Here is a 16,806-nt window from a genome sequence, read left to right on the forward strand (position 1 = left end):
CACCACTTCCACACACTGCTTAAACTTGGTTGCCTCAAATGGAAAATTGATCACCACTGATCCCAGTGGCTATATGTGACTACCTCCTACTGCATACAAATTGTAACATGGTGGGTTTCAGTGCACCCTACGTCCTATCACTCTTGAGGCCACTGACATATGCTTCTCTGTGTCTAACAAAACTTTGTATTCCCTACCATATATCAAGCTTACTATAGCACATTCCATCTCTGAATTTGTTTTTACTGCATACATCTTTAATGGTAAGTGCTTCTGGTGACTCTGGGATTCCTTGAGTTTGACGGGCAGTTCATACCACACAGACCACCTCTCTGATTACCCCTTTGGTCCATACCACCCCTACTGTTATTTCCACTAAACCACCTCAAGTCTATGCCATCTCTATTACCCTCTGTGGTTGGTAGCATTGTTTTTGCATATGACCTGCACGATTGCAGTTAAAATGTTATGTTCGATGCAAACACGCTTCTCTGATCCATTATACCTATAGTCACATCAGTTTCCTCATTCTCCAATGCTAACCTAACCACTGCATGGAGGTCTTCAACACCCCAGTGTGCAGCCTCCTAAACATATCTGGATTCAAACTTCACAGAAAAGCATGCACATTTAATTTCCTAATCCTGTCTGTGAAATCTTCATCTGCTTCATTTTGCCTCTTGGAAACCGCTCTCAACTGCTCATGGAAAAACCGCACACTGTTCTGCTTCCTATAATTTTGCTCTAGCCCTTACTTGAATTGGTCAAAAGTCTGCACATTGTAGAGTGCCACTGCACACCATGCAAACGACTTTGCCTCCCCTGTTCAATGTTAACTTGCTATGAATAACATTTTTTCATTAGACTGGCCCCCTTTGTTAGTTGGTGACCAGAGATCCTCCACATTGCCAACACATTCTCAGACATCCTACCACAGAAGGGAGAGAGAAGGTTAGCAACTGCCATATCCACTCCTAGAGCCTGTGACGTTAACACCCCTATTTCCTGATTTTCTCTGCTAATTTATTGTCTGCACCCACTTTAACTGCCCATGATTGAGCTACTTGATTCACCAATGACTGTATAGCCTACTCACTGGAGACACCCTGTGTCTCCCATTTTGCCACTGCCGCCTCCTCATTCATCTTTATAACTCAATAATAATACCTAAAAACAACACAAAACAAAAATCTACTAATAACAGAGATAGAACAGGGAGTCGCAGACTGCTCTACCAACCTATTTCTGGCTAATCATGAGCCACCAGGCCTGTCTACATTGCTTGTCTATGTGTCCAGTATGCATCAAACAAACAACTGCTACAGACTCAGCACAAGGGGCAGAATGTCCAAGCAAATTGCAATACATACAATGTGCAGGTACTAAACAGTCGTCTCTAGAATTTTCCTTAAACTGTGATAAGTCTGCTGATTCCTATGATTTCATAAGGGTAACCCATGTGTAATCATGCCCTCTAAATGTAGACCCCCATGACTATTACCACTCAAGAATAAAATATCCTGACATCTCAAATGATGACACTGTAGGCTGGTGCTTGGATGTCATGCTGCAGTGGTAGCACACCCTTCACTGCTGATTGTGGTGCTGTTGGGGCCCCTGACACTACTGTAAAGGGGTTGGGGTGAGTGATGGGCTGGTGGACCCAGTGAAAACACTATTGACAGTTAACAATGGTTTCTACTGACTTCAGTACATGATGTAGTGAGGCAACACTCCTCTCTCTGAGGATGTATGGGTGGAGGCTTCTGCCCTGGCTGCTGAGCCAGTGCCCTGAGTTGCTGACAGAAGTCCCATGCGAGTCTTGGCCACCTTTAGTGGCTACGGCTGTTGACGTCAGCTGCACACAACTTCCTGCATTGTTGTTGATCCCCAAGTCCCCTCCCTCCTCACACCACTGCAGAAGCACAAGGATACAGCTGTGCATGGAGCATGACTCACTGCCCTCTGGCAGGAGTCAGACGGCGTAGTCCCACGATGAACTCAGCGTTGGCGGCCACAGGCAAAGATGGGAGGTTGGTGGGGCTGTTGCACCAAGTCCTGTGAAGGACTTAGTTCTAGCAGCAGGTGCAGCCCAGTTTCAAACCCGTGGCTGCTGCTGGTGGTATCCCTTTTGTCCGGCTGCCCAATGTAACACTGGTGTTGTGGGAGTGCTGCTGATTTTGCAGTGACAAGAAGTGATTCGTTGCCTTGAAATTCAGACTTATTTATACACCTCTGGTGCACATTTGTGTTACTAAAACCCAGCATTTGATCATATTGGCCGTAACAAGAGACTTGCCCTGGTGTGGTGACATTTCACCACTGGCTACAAGGTTACCCTGTGTGGCACAGTTTACTGCTGCATTTGGCTATTCTGGCTTCAGAATCCTTCTGTGTGTCTGTTATTGTGACCTACATGTTGCCATACTGGTGGCTATTGACTCACAGTTGTTGACATGTTGCTCCAAGGTGGCTTCCACACTACTTCCCATTACTTTTGCTAAAGGCTTATAACATTTGTTCAGAGACTGGATAGTGTCAGTACACCACTTTTAAGGAGAGGGGAGAATGGAATACATGCATGAGTGGCTATTACAGCTCACAGAAGAATAGGCAATCTGGTCACGACAGGATGCTTAAGAGATTGATACAGTTGTGTACTGTCGACCGTATACCATGTTTCTGGAAAGATAAATCATTCATTAAATACAACATGCATTAAATGGCTCTTAGACATTTGACATAATTTTTTAGAGAGTTTTTGGCACTCTGGAGACGTTTAATTTTGTTTAAATTGTAATGATGGAAATGTAATACCTGTTCTTATGTTTTCTCCACTATATTAACAACTCCTCACTTAATTGTCAAAATAAAATGCATCACTGTACAATCTCAAATGAGACCCACAGGGAACCTGTGGATATGTGCTGTTGAGTGTTGATCATGACAGAATATGATGTTGAAAAACTCAAGGGTACCCGGCACTTCTAATTACATGTGGCCCTAGTTCTTTTTCAATTTTTTTTTATTGAGTGTAAAGTTCATTTTGGCTCAGTCTTATTAATATCTCTGTTACTGCCAGCAAATCACCACCTAAGTTTATTAGGATCTTCATTCTGTTAAATCACAGCTTCATGTATGGTTCATTTGTATTCATTTATGTAGTAGACATTTGTAGATAAGAGTGAGACTCCAGATCCAAAAATCTGTGGTTCACTACACAGTCAATACTATGATTTTTTTGTCACTTATTGCTTCTTTCACCTTTAGAAATAATTTATTAAAGTAAAAAAGCCAAAGTGCACTAGTGTTCAAAATTCACATTCAATTGTAGGTCCCCCTAAAACTCCTTGAATAAGTTAGATCAAATGCCAGAGGAAGACAAGGTCATACCATGCCCAATAAGACTGAGGTGTAAAAACCAATCATTTGGTAGAGGACAGCTGTACTTTTGTGTAGTAGATTAGTGCAGACAACTGAAGCTGAAGGTTGCAAAAGCACTTTTGATAACAGGAATCATTGCTGACTGTCTCCTTGTTGCTTTTCTCATTGATGATAATTGGTGCAGTCTTTTGCTTTACAGAACACTTCCTAAGAAGTATTTCTCTTTTCTTGATGTCAAAGGAATTATTCTAATGTTTTGTTAGACTAACTGATTTATCTGTTCATTATATGACAGACCGTCTTCTCTGTGACTTGAGTGAGGGTTCTGTTGTTATATCAAGGGTATGCCATATCTCCATTTGCATAGGTGGGGGGAACATTGCTAGAGTCAATGCATTGATGTCAAGTGTCTACACAGGCAATCATAGGCAGTAGCACAAAAATCTGAAATTTTGGCCATTTGAGATTATGAAGTGGAGTACTGAGAAACTGTGTTTTACTTCATGCCTTGCACATGTACGATGGTACAGTGTACTTGTGTAGTGGTTTGATATGATTTATGTAAAGTGTAATAACAGTAGGTATTCTTTATGCCATTTTCTATTATGTATACAATCTCATTTTCGGTTAATGTACATGCATTCTTTCCATTAAATATGCAACATATGGACATAATGGTAACTACATATACATGTCAGATCTTTTAAAGTTTTGATATGTGCTGAAGTACAGTGTGAATAATACATCATTTTATTATATAACTACCATATGCATAGTTTGATGTAAGTGCAGCTGCCTACATACACTCTGTTTTTGCTGTTTCACAGTAATTCACATGTCATAAAAAAAATAAAGAAAAAAACAACCTGGTTAACAGCCATACCACTCTGAACTAATACCTCACTAGAGAAGCTACTGTTTCAAATGTGTACCTTTGCTCACCACATCTCTTATGACACAGAGATTAGAATTATTGCAGGAATGCCACCATTTGATGCGTGAAGCAAGGGAAGATCGTCTTAACTGGGAAATCATAGTATTCGTTAATGCAGACTTAATGGCAGTGTAGATGTACATCAAAAACTAAATACTGATTGCTAAAAAGACATCATTCAGGAATGTTGTGATGGAGGTATTGTCATGTGAGGGATGTTAACATACACTGCATTATGAGCTGTGACATGCCTGCTACTGTTGTTCACAGGTATGCGTTACAAGAACCCAGTGGTCAGTCATGTATATTTGTTGTTTGCCTGCAACACTCCACAACCAACAGATACCTTCTTGGTTCCATAGTGTCTCAACATGGTTTGAGGAATACTGTACATATACGAAGGTGCTTCTGCGGTCCTCCATGTAACTTGACATAAATTGTGTTGAGCGCACCTATGATACCAATGAGTAAGACTGCACATCTTAGACCCAACTCTGATGAATTTTGTGATTTGTAGCAGATTTTGAGCAGTTATATATCAGCAATCCCATCGTTAAAACAAAAGAGTGTGCTGCTAGAAAAGTGTCTGTAAGTCAGTATATGTTCTATTATGAATTATGCAAGAAATTAGTACATCTTTGATCTGTTACAAGTGTAGAAAGAGAATTGACTTAAACCAGCAGAACTGATGACATACTTACCAGGTACACTATGTATGGTCCAACAACGACAAGGGCACCTGCTGCTACATTGCCAACAGCAGTACCCGTCTGTCGCACACAAGTGGGAAATGCCTCCATGGCTTGCAGATAGCTCACGTAGCTCTGCACTATGAGGCACAATCGTGCAAACATGGTCACACCTGAGCATATCCATGACAGTTCAGGCACTGCAACAGAGGACAAGGTGGACTATAGCTAATGCAGTACCACACATAGAGTTCCTTACTTTATAACATGGTTGACCCTGTGTTCCTATTGAGATGCATGGTGTAAACAGGAGAAGAGTGGATTCTCTCCTCCTGGGTATCAGGACTACAGATGAAGCAGATAGCTCTTTGGCTGGATATTGAATGTCTGTCCATCCCATGAGTTGATAGCCAGTTATTTGGCTAATGGATATTTGCCCTAACATTGCCACATAGCATGTTGTAACTTGTAGGTCTGAGCAAGCCGCAGAGATCAAGCATAAATGATCAGGCAGATATGGGTAAATTTGGGCATCATCATTCATAAGTGAAGCAAGTGAATAACGTATTGACCGATTGATTAAACTATTTGATTTGTTGCAAACTGCGATCACTTTCACTTGTTATTTGATGTTACTACCAAAACTAATTTGTTAATAGCAAGATAAAGTACAAAAATGGTATTTGTGAATATATTGATATAAACATTGACAATAGTAAGTTTGCTGTTTATATGTTATGCCAATTTCAAATTTACTGTGAGAGAGAAGGAAAGCAGGTAAGTACCAAAGGCTTAGCTTGTCTTTTATTCTTTTGTTTTGATTTGTTTTATTACACTGATCAACAAGTTGCTAGTTCATGGACATGATAATTAATATCATGAGAAGTCATCCATTTATCGAATTCTCAGTTTAATTAAACTTGTTTGGTGTGTGCACATGTTTTGTGAAATGTAGTTATAAAAACCATTTATACTAATAGAAAATACCCAACCTTACTTAAACCCAGAGAACTATTTTAGTAGGTCCTTCAGCTATGAAAAATCATTTGAAAATGAAACACACAGAAAAATTGCAAATAATTAATAAAGATACACCCTTAGCCTTGCCTACATCATCTTTAGACATCTCTGGTACAAGTTTAACTTCACCATCAACAGAAAAGGAATTGATTATGTTGGAATTGTTTAACTATTGTAGAAAGGATTGAATTTACAAGACTCCTAGATCAAGCCTTACCCCACGGTAACATTTCCCAAAAAATTGTTCGTGATATATACAACATAATTTAGGAAAAAATCAAAACAAACATTTTAGTTGCTGTCATGTTTTCTGTGACTTCTGATATCTGGACCTGTTTGCATAACAACACCAGGTTCTCAAGTTTCAGAGCCCATTTGTTGCCTCCTGAATTTCAGCTGAGACACTGAGTCCTTACCATGAAGCCTTATCTAGGTGCTCACATTGTAAAAAATATAGCACGGGAACGTAATACTACCACAGATTGCTGGGATATTGACTGAAGCAACATTCATGTCCTCCTCAGGGGACACCGCCTTAATGTAGCACTGTCCGTGCAGGCAAGGAGGTTTACATGCTCTGGATCTGGAGGGCTATGCCGGTGGTAGTGTTGCTACCAGCAGGATCACCCTTGCCAGACAGGCTGAAGGGGAGGAGCCAGACCAAGTGTGTCCCTCAATGACCTATCAAAACCTGTCTCCTGTCCCTAGCCCATCTTTTTTCTTTTCCTTTCCATTTCCTCCCCACTTATCCAATGCTGGTGGTTAAACCACATATAGGGGTGCAGAGGAAATGCCAAGCCCATATGCTGAACATCTGGTAAATCGTCAGTACCTGGGCGATAAGGTGGCAGCCTCACCAAGGCAATCAGAAGTGGTGGGCCAATCACCAGCCCTTCTTAAATGACCTGATTACTGAAACCGAGATGAGAATGCAAAACCAGATGGATAAACTGGTGACAACCTCTGACATGAAAAGGAAAAGGAAAATCAGCTTTTGGAATATACAAACCTTGAGGGCGGGATCGGGGAAATGGATAACTAGAAGCTTGGTATCCTGGGATTGAGTGAAGTGAGGTGGTCAGAGTTTGGTGAAATGCAGACATCGGATGGTACTGCATTTTTATACTCAGGATGTGAAGAGGAAGAGGAACGCTGGGATGGAGATGGGCTATTGTTGACCAAGGCAGCAAAGAAGAGTGTTCTAGAATGGAGAGCTGTGTCCAGTAGGATCACGACTGCCAGATTTAAGATGAAGGTTCGAAACGTGATGCTCATCCAGTACTATGCCCCCACAGACACATCAGAGATTGAGAAGGAGTAGTAGTTCTATAACCTAATATGAGAGACTGTAAGGAAATGAGCAAGAAAGAGATCCTCATTGTTATGGGAGACATAAATGCCAAGGTGGGAAATAACAATGATGGGTTGGAACGGATAATGGGGATACATGGCTTGGGTGAAATGAATGATAATGGGGAAAGATTTAGTGACTTCTGTGCAAACCATGACCTTGTAATAGGAGGGACCTTGTTTCCTCATCGGAGATGTCATAAGGTAACATTGGTATTCCCAGGTCATGTTATAGAAAAGCAAACTGACCACATCGCAGTATCCAGGAAGTTCAGGAGGAGCCTGGAAGATGTGCAGAATAGAAGAGGAGCAGACGCAAGTAGCGACCACTATCATGTTACTGCCAGTTTCCAAATGAAGATTGTGGCTTCCAGAAAGAAATTTGAGCCAAGGAATAGAAGATTCGATGTAGGTAAACTTAAAGATCCACAGATAGCTGAGGGGTTCCAGCTAGAACTCCAGAATAGATTTCAGGTGTTGGAACTGGAGATGACTAAGGATAAGGACATAGAGGAAATGTGGACAGAAGTTAAGAATACTTTTGTGCAAGTGAGTGAGAGACAATATGGCTTTAAAAATCACCTGAATGTCCAAACATACCTGGAGGAAGATCACCCATAGAAAGGAGGACAAGGGAAGAGTAAACCAGCGCAAGCGCCGGACTAGGCAACAAAAAGCACAGGCACAAGCTGATTACAGAGCAGCAGCTAAGAAAGTGAAAAGGAGTGTGAGAAGGAACCACAGAAGATGGATAGATCAATAGGCTGATAGAGCAGAACAGGCAGTGCAGAGGGGAGATGTGAGAGAACTATATGATATCACTAAGATGCTCTCAAAGAAAAGCTTCCGGAGGAACCGACCAGTGAGGAATAAGAAAGGGGAGATACTAACTACACATCAAGAACAATCACATAGGTGGAAGGAACACTTTAACAAAGTTCTAAATAGAGACCTCAGCGGTGAGGTAGAAGAACAAGAACAAACGGAGTACAATGATGCTAGTCCCAGCATTGGTGTAATGCACCCACAAAAGCAGAAATTCGAATAGCGCTGAAGCAGATCAAGAATGGGAACCAGGACCATATATTATAACATCTGGGTTGCTGAGAACAGACTTGGACAACACTGTTGAGTTATTGTACATCCTCTTAGAGAAGATATGGAGAGAGGAGAAACTGCCAACAGATTGGAAACGAGATATTATTGTGAAAACACCCAAAAAAGGAGATGTTACTAACTGCAACAACTGGTGGGTTATTATTCTATTGTCAGTACTGAGTAAGGTACCTTCAAGGATCATTTTAAACCGCATTAAAGATTTTCTGGAAGCGCAACTGAGAAGAGAGCAGGTGGGTTTTAGAAAACATCGAAGCTGTGTGGACCTTATCAATACTCTCAGAATTATTCTGGAACAAAGTGTGGAGTGGCAACACACCCTCTATCTTACCTTCATTGACTCTGATAAGGCTTTCGACACTGTCAATCGAAGAGTCATGTGGGATACATTTGCAAAATATGGCATTCCAACAAAGATTATTAACATCATCAAGGAAATTTATGAAGACTCTAAATGCCAAGGACTACATAATGGCCGGCTGGGGTGGCCGAGCGGCTCTAGGTGCTACAGTCTGGAACCGCAATACCGCTACGGTCTCAGGTTCGAATCCTGTCTCGGGCATGGATGTGTGTGATGTCCTTAGGTTAGTTAGGTTTAAGTAGTTCTAAGTTCTAGGGGACTGATGACCTCAGAAGTTAAGTCCCATAGTGCTCAGAGCCCTTTTTTGACTACATAATGGAGAATTAACACAGCCTTTCCAAGTTAATTTGGTAGTACGACAAGGGTGTATTCTTTCACCAACACTATTTCTTTTGGTGTTGGACCATGTGATGAGGGGAGTGATGGGGGATGGAAAAGAGGTGTGCAATGGGGAATGCGAGCTAGACTTGAAGATCTAGATTTTGCAGACGACATGTGCTTAATGGCACAATGATATCAAGACATTGAAGAGAAACTGACAAGGTTACAGAGAGAGACAGAGGTTGCAAAATGAAGGAAATGTGGATAAATTCAACCATAATGAATAGGCTGGCCATTAATGGAGAGGACGTAGAACAGGTACAATGTTTCCTCTATCTTGGAAGTATAGTCATGACTACAGGAGGTGCTGAGGAGGACGTCTGTAGTTGTATCCGCAAAGCAAATGGTGCATTTGTACAACTGTACCCTGTTTGGAGAAATAGGAACATCTCAAAGAAGACCAAACTCTGGCTTTTCAATAGTAATGTGAAGACTGTTGTGTTGTATGGTTGCGAAACTTGGAAGGTGACCAACCACATCAAAAACCAACTCCAAGTTTTTATCAACTGCTGTCTCCAGCATATCTTAAACATGAGATGACCAGATATAATGACAAATGAAGATCTTTGGAGGCAACCAAATGAGTAACCAGTCAATATACAAATCAAGGAAAGAAAATGGAACTAGATTGGGCATACATTGAGGAAACCAGATGGAGCTGTTGAAAGGGTGGTGTCAGACTGGAAAACTCAAGGAGTTAGGAAACATGGTCATCCCAAACAGAGCTGGAAAAGGACGATTGAGAGAGAAGCTGCAGAGGAAGGGAAAACCAGGAGTGAAGTGAAGAGACATACCAGGTGGAGGAATTTTGTTATGGCCCTTTGTTCCAGAGGGAACGACAGGAACTGAGTCGAGTCAAGCAAGTCAACATACGTGTACTCATTCACAACAGTGGCACTAACATGGTGAAAGATTTTCAAGTGGCTGACTATAATTTTGCTAGCTGTTTTATCCATTTGCTACAGAAGGTTGTAACTGAGTCCACCCTGAAGTGGCAGAAATGATTGCTACTGGTTGCTACTGGAAGATGTGCGGCAACACACTTGAATCATTTGAGCTTAACTCAAGAAAAACTGTTGGTGAGTCAAAAGGAGCTAAAGCTTCTGGAGCATCAGCTGGTTTAAGATACCAGCTTTGTTGCTGTATGTGGCTGATCATGATACACTTACTTATTTGATATCACATCAGTCATGTTTGATGGAGCAGTGTGTTAAACTCCCTTTGAAGAAAGTACAAAAAGAAGTTCTGATCTCTCTTGCATAACTGAAGTAATACCACACATTGTGACATTGAATAAGTTTTTAGATAAGGATGAGAAGGCGAAAGGACCCCTGGCCTACCAGACATCAGATCCTTGTTGAAAGCTGCATTAGAAAGTCATCTCAGCTTATTAAATGATCTAGATTACTTAATTGCAATCTTCTGAGACCTGGGATTCAAGATAGACTATCTGGGGATTGTTGAAACTGAAAAAGTGTGACACAAGATGCTATTGGAAATTTCCAGCAGCAGTTCATCTCCAATGTCTGTTAAGAGGAGAGGAGACTGAGTCGACAGTGACTCACGAAGCTCGTAGCACTTTTGTGATTGTGTTAAGATGTCAAATGAATATAGTAATAGCCTGTGCAATGATCAAGAAATGTGATTGCAAGGGAAATTTGCTATCACCTGAAGATGGTTTGATTTGTTCATAGTTGTGATCCTAGTACTGTACTTGGCATTCAGCTAATGTTACACAGTACTCTAATTTGACAATGTTAACTAGACCTTTTGTTTCAGCACCTTGCAGCAGAATTTATCTTGAAGGATTATGAAGCTGGTCTTGTTTATGAAGGTGAGTGAAATTGCGTATTACCTCTTAAAGCAGAGAAATTGGTGTCTATTCATCATAATTTGCTTCTAGTTCAGTACAAGTACTATTTTATTTTTTTGTTAAAATGATTAGAAAAACAGTGTTTTGATTTGGAGGTTTTGTGTTCTTCTTTGTATTTAGAATATTTTAGACATAAATTAAATAAGCTGATTTTATGAATTTTTCATAGTTTATTGAAAATCCAGTATCTGTCAGATATTGACCTTAACAAGTACCTGGCCAGTTAGTAAAATTAGGCTGGATAGTGGATAGTTGCTGGATATCTGTTTCATCTGTAGTCAGGATGGCAATGCTATTTCCAAATCACATGAGTGTCTCCTCTAAAGGTTTTGTTTTAGATGAAAACAAGTTCTATTGTAAAGGAATGTAATCTGAGGATGGGAGTCATACCAGGGTAGGTCCAGCATGGGTTGTGCACAGACCTATTGGATTTTGAGGAACACATATTGTCTCTCTTGGAAGAAACTGGAGTACAGGAGTGTACAACTGCTAAAACTGTGCAGCTGCTTCAGAAACATAGATATTTGGGTACTATGCTGTATGGGGAGTAACTGGGAATGAGATGTAGTGTAGGTAATACTTTAGTTTATCAATAAAAGGGGAAGTCACAACGATTTAATCATCAACTTGAAAACGTAAAGATAGATACCTAATTTTTTGTTGTTTGCTGGTACTTGTCTGCAGTCTTGATACACATTGAACTCTCCATGGCACAGTACCACTGGTAGTACCCTCAAGGCTCACTTTATGCTGAACAAATTTAAATTGGCCACTTACCAACCAACACTGCAAACAGAATGGTGTGTCAAAGTACACCTGGTCAGAGTAATGTAAGACGGCATCATGCTGTCATGGGGACACCACAGTGATCTGTGCATTCTAATTGCCTGAATAACACGGTCTAGAACACAATTATTTTTTTTTTCAATGATAGGTTTCAGCCCTTAGGCCATCTTTAGATCTGAAATCTCATCACAGCAACTGTTGCATTTTGTTGATTCTCTGTGGTTAAAAGTAATAGGTACTGTACAGAGACAGACTGACTGTTTTATGATGATAGACAGTATATTGTAGCTCTGATGGTGATGGAAGGTATTGGGAATGTCATCTGATAGAGTTCATGGAGAAAAATAAATATTATATTCCTCACTTTTTATTTCTTTTTCCCATTGACTGTCTTCATTGATTTCAAATTTACATAAGTTTCATTTCCGAGTCAAATGGCTACCATCTTCAGGCACCGCACAAGGATGCAGGAATGTATCTAAATCTGCAGTCTATGTCATCTTTAGACAGAGTGCACGACAAAACCATTTTACGTCTATTGACATAAAACTGCAGACTCCTAAATTACAATATCCTGTCACTGGCGTAATCAGTGCACTAGAAACAGGTTTTCGTATCCCCTGTGCCATTTGAGCTCTTGGTGTTCATGTAATGCTTCTTCTTCTTCATATTTTTTTTCATTAATTTTATTATAAGCGGAACCAGAATTTATTTTAGTCATACGTACTTCTGTAATTCTGCTTTTCTTCTCTAGTTATTCCTTTGCCACCTTTTATGTTGTTAATTTGGGAAAAAGAATATGATAATGGAACGTACCTTAAGGGCCTACATTTTTCCAGTGACATAGTATGTGTGGCTCTGGTGCTGGTAACATTAACCTAATGGATGAATTTACTAATGCAAGGTTGAAAGTAGACTTGAAAGAAATGAGTTTGAAAGTGAGTTGGAAGTCGGTTGTACACTAAAATGATGTATAAGGAGAAAATAGTAAAATTAACAATGACGTTATAGAACCAGTTGATGAATTTTGATTTTAAAGCAATTGAGGATAAGTGGATCACAAAAATTTCAAAATCGGCTCTTGATCAGATTTTCATAAATGTAGATAAGCAACACTACTCAGCTGAAATCATTAACAAAATTACAGTGACCATGAAGTCCAGATGCTAAAACTGAGTTTAAACAGCAAAATGCAATGTCCTGTAAAAACTGCAACACAAGGCAATTGAATGATGAAAATATAAGGATTTTAATCATCTCAGCACATTTTTAAAAATATTTGAGAAATTGTTTTACACCTGTTCTCTTTAATACTGAAGCATCAGCATGGATTTAGAAAAGCAAAAACAACAGCTACAGCAGTGTATGAACACATCAATACAATCTTAATTCATTCGATAGTAAAGAAATTACTATGTGTCTTTGTTTTTTATCTGTCTAAAGCTGTTATGTTGTTGGCCACACCATACATACTCTTCAGAAAGTTAGCTAATAAAGCTGTAAGAGGAACTGCAATTCAATGGTTAGAGTCACATCTATCAAACAGCAGACAAAAAAGTTGAAATGAAATTTGAAAAAGAATACTAATTTTCATCAGTGTGCTGTGCTCTCCTCTGAGGTAGTGTACCGCTAGGCTCCGTCCTGAGGTTGATAATGTTTCTGTTATACAGTATATTGATGACATAAACACAAAAGTTTGCTTCAGGGCACAAAACACAATTTGTTGATGAAAAAAGGTACTCTGGTAACAGAAAGAGACAAAGCTGACCGTGACCAAAAGATTAAACCACTTATGTCATCACTGAGTGAATTGTTCAGTGAGAACAATCTCATTCTAAGTATATGAAAAACAACTCACATTAGTTTTAGCCTTTAGCATCGCATGATGTTTATCAAGTATTAATTTCCAACTATAATCCGTTTTCCAACCTGTGTGAAAGGGTTATGAAAGAAATTGGGAAATTATGCTGCACCTACTGCCATGAAAAGCATACATCATGGGCAACAAAAGTTAAAGACTTTGAGCTTATTTTCAATGAATTATCACATTTATCAATGGGATTAACACCTTTGGAAGTAATAGGCAAACCCTTCATGAGAAAACCCCTCATTAAATATTTTACTTGGCCAGAACAACCTACTGTTGTTTACAAACTTAATCAAGCACTAGTTTCTAAGAATTTGGTTGAAAAGGCACAACAATGTGTAAGCAAACATAATGAGCAAGCTATCGAACCTCAATACAAGGTTGATGACCTGGTTGTAATAAAACAGCATTTCCTAAGCTCGGCACTAAAGAACAAAACACATAAATTTTTCCAAAAATATGAGGGACCTTACTGAGTACAAACAGTAATAGATCCCAAGACATTATTTTTGGTAGTTCCGACAACTAGATCAGAGAAAGGAAAATACAATGTTAAGGACATTAAAATGTATATCTCCCAGGGATGTTAATGTTGTGTGTTAATGGGTGGAGTGGCGACTGTTGGATCCCTAGTTGTTTTCGGTGTTCTTCTGTAATAAAATTTTCCTGCACTGAATTCCCCCAACTTCTTACACTATCCCCCTATGTCTTACACTATCCTATTATCCACCACTTACAGTTAATAGAGAAACATACCAGTGTGGAATTGTGATAACGTCACCCAAAACTGCTCCTGGTATGTGACTGAGTCGTCCTTGGTTGTTTGAGGATAGTGTTCTCTAAGTATTTGGGAGGAGTTGTCCTTGGTTGTTAGAGGATTGTGCCCGCTAAGTATCTGGAAGAAGTTGTCTTCGGTGATTACAGAGTAGGGAGTTGTGCCCACTAGGAAATTTTATGGTGTCGTCCTTGGTTATGTCAGGGGTGCCCCTTCCTGTCTTCATGACTCGTCCCACATTATCTCAACTCATTTCACTTGCTAGGCGGTGATATGAGATGGGAATGGGTGCGCACATTGCCCCTGAGGTAAGATAGACTAAATTTGCCTAGCCAGCCAATCTCTCCCGCCATCCATCTATAGTTAGGCAATATATTAATTGAAAGTAATATCTTCTCCAGTTTCTCTGTGCAAACCGGGATGTAGCAGTGCTAAGAAACAGCAAAGGATATTAGATTAACAGAAGATATGACATTATATGGATAATTAAGTAATCGTGATAATATGATACATGATTTTATACTTAATACATACTTTTTTTTATGAGATGTAATGTAGATGGGACAGTTTGTATCGATTTTGAAAGGGTTGGGTAGTGTAGGTACAGGCATAACTAACACTAAACACACACCACACCTTTCAAATAACCCTTGCAGACACGTGTGACTGATTCTTCACCATTTGCCATTCCATAGGTGTTGCTAAGATTTTCTTCAGGGACCTCAAGGGTGAAGGTGAGAATGTCCATTCTGTATGAGACGATTTAACACCATACCTTCTCCGGCTTCTCACTCAAGTACCGATGAGGTAGGGATCCTGGGGAAGGGGAAGTGGGGGGTGGGAGGGGGGTGGGGGTGGGGGGAGGTTTTCCTGTCTTTGGGACTATCTTCTTTCACTTCTTCGATCTTAGCAACCATTTCTACTTTTTCCTTTCTTACTTCTCATTTACTTCACAGTAAATTAAGGAGAGTATAAGCCAGAGAGGCTGAGGGGAGGGATAGGTAGTGCTTCAAGAATTTCAGAATAAATTCTAGAAACAATTGTCTTTCCTCTGTCTCAAACACCCGATATTTTAAGTATGAGTGTGGAATAATGGAAAAGTATATACCGCGCCACCGGTTTCTGTGTGCAGGTGGGAAGTTGACTATGAGAAGACTTTAAGCGTGGTGGTCGATCAATGCCAACAAGTGTTTGCCACTCTTGCCATAGATGCTGTATAGAAAATACATGTTATTCCTTGGTGGTGGAATAATTGTAATTGTTACAGACAAATGAAACATGATTTGACTAGAGACTCGTACTTAATTCTTGGTGTAGACTTGCTATAAGCAAGACCTGTCTTTGACACTGTAACTATACTTAATAGAGTCTAATGGTTAATGACTCAGTTGACTTGCAAGAATTTGAATGCTTATGTGAAACTTGTGATGTTGTTGTTTGTGGAAATGAAAATATACCAGAACTGAACTCAAAGTATTATGTGAGTACCAAATTATTTCAAGAGCAGAGAGAGAGAGAGAGAGAGAGAGAGAGAGAGAGAGAGAATCATTTAAGTTCCTCTTACCAGTATTAGTTCTTTGGAGACGAAAGTTGTATAAATCAATGCAGCCAACTACCTAGAGAAGAGGATCAGCTAAACATTTCAAGTAATCCAGCTGATGTGAGAGTGGTGTGAAGTTAGCAATCCAGTCTCGCACCACTTCTCTTGTTGCCAAAACCATTAGAACCTGCCCGCTTGTGTCTGTGTCTGCCCAGCTGCTCCTGGGTGGCCACATCAACTGGAACAGCTTACCTCATACTTCAAGCAAGAAACTCAGATTGTCTGTCCTTCTCTACCCTGTACAAATGTAGGCACAGATCCAAGACTTTGCTGCAGTCAACAACAACAACCCCCCCCCCCCCCCCCCCCTGGCGTTTTGTTTGCTCTGTTTATAGCTGTGTTAATCAGGACTGAGGAAGATACTACGAAACCTTTGTATGACCACACTTCTGTGTGCTGTTGTTACTGCTGTTCCATCTGAGTTATTTTTAATGCCTTAATTGGAGTTGTTAGTGAGGCTGTTTCCTGCTCCTCTTATCATGTGCACCAGTCTTTGCAGAGTTCATTTACCTTTTCTGTAACCTGGCTAAGTCCAGCACTTGGTTCCATGAAACTTGTACTTTGATATTTCTGATCTTGTTTTTCCTGTAGCATCTGGCCACACCTGCAACTTAGAAGTGACAGCTTGTTTCCTTCTGCTTGATTTTCCTTCAGATGCAGCCTCTGAGTT

At 40.1% G+C, this 16,806-nt stretch overlaps 2 protein-coding genes across 2 annotated transcripts in view; one reads left to right on the forward strand and one right to left on the reverse strand.

Moving 5' to 3' along the window:
- LOC126188558 (ribonuclease H1-like) overlaps nt 1-16,806 on the forward strand; it is a 211,126-nt gene that overhangs the window by 151,797 nt on the left and 42,523 nt on the right. The window lies entirely within an intron of this gene.
- Nucleotides 1-16,806, reverse strand: part of LOC126188547 (solute carrier family 22 member 7-like) — a 172,560-nt gene that overhangs the window by 22,292 nt on the left and 133,462 nt on the right. The window contains exon 8 of the mRNA XM_049930150.1: nt 5,020-5,207. Within this exon, the coding sequence (XP_049786107.1) occupies nt 5,020-5,207 (188 nt within the window). The remainder of the gene's footprint in view (nt 1-5,019; nt 5,208-16,806) is intronic.

The sequence above is a fragment of the Schistocerca cancellata genome, chromosome 1 (assembly GCF_023864275.1).
Source record: "Schistocerca cancellata isolate TAMUIC-IGC-003103 chromosome 1, iqSchCanc2.1, whole genome shotgun sequence".
Classification (NCBI taxonomy): domain Eukaryota; kingdom Metazoa; phylum Arthropoda; class Insecta; order Orthoptera; family Acrididae; genus Schistocerca; species Schistocerca cancellata.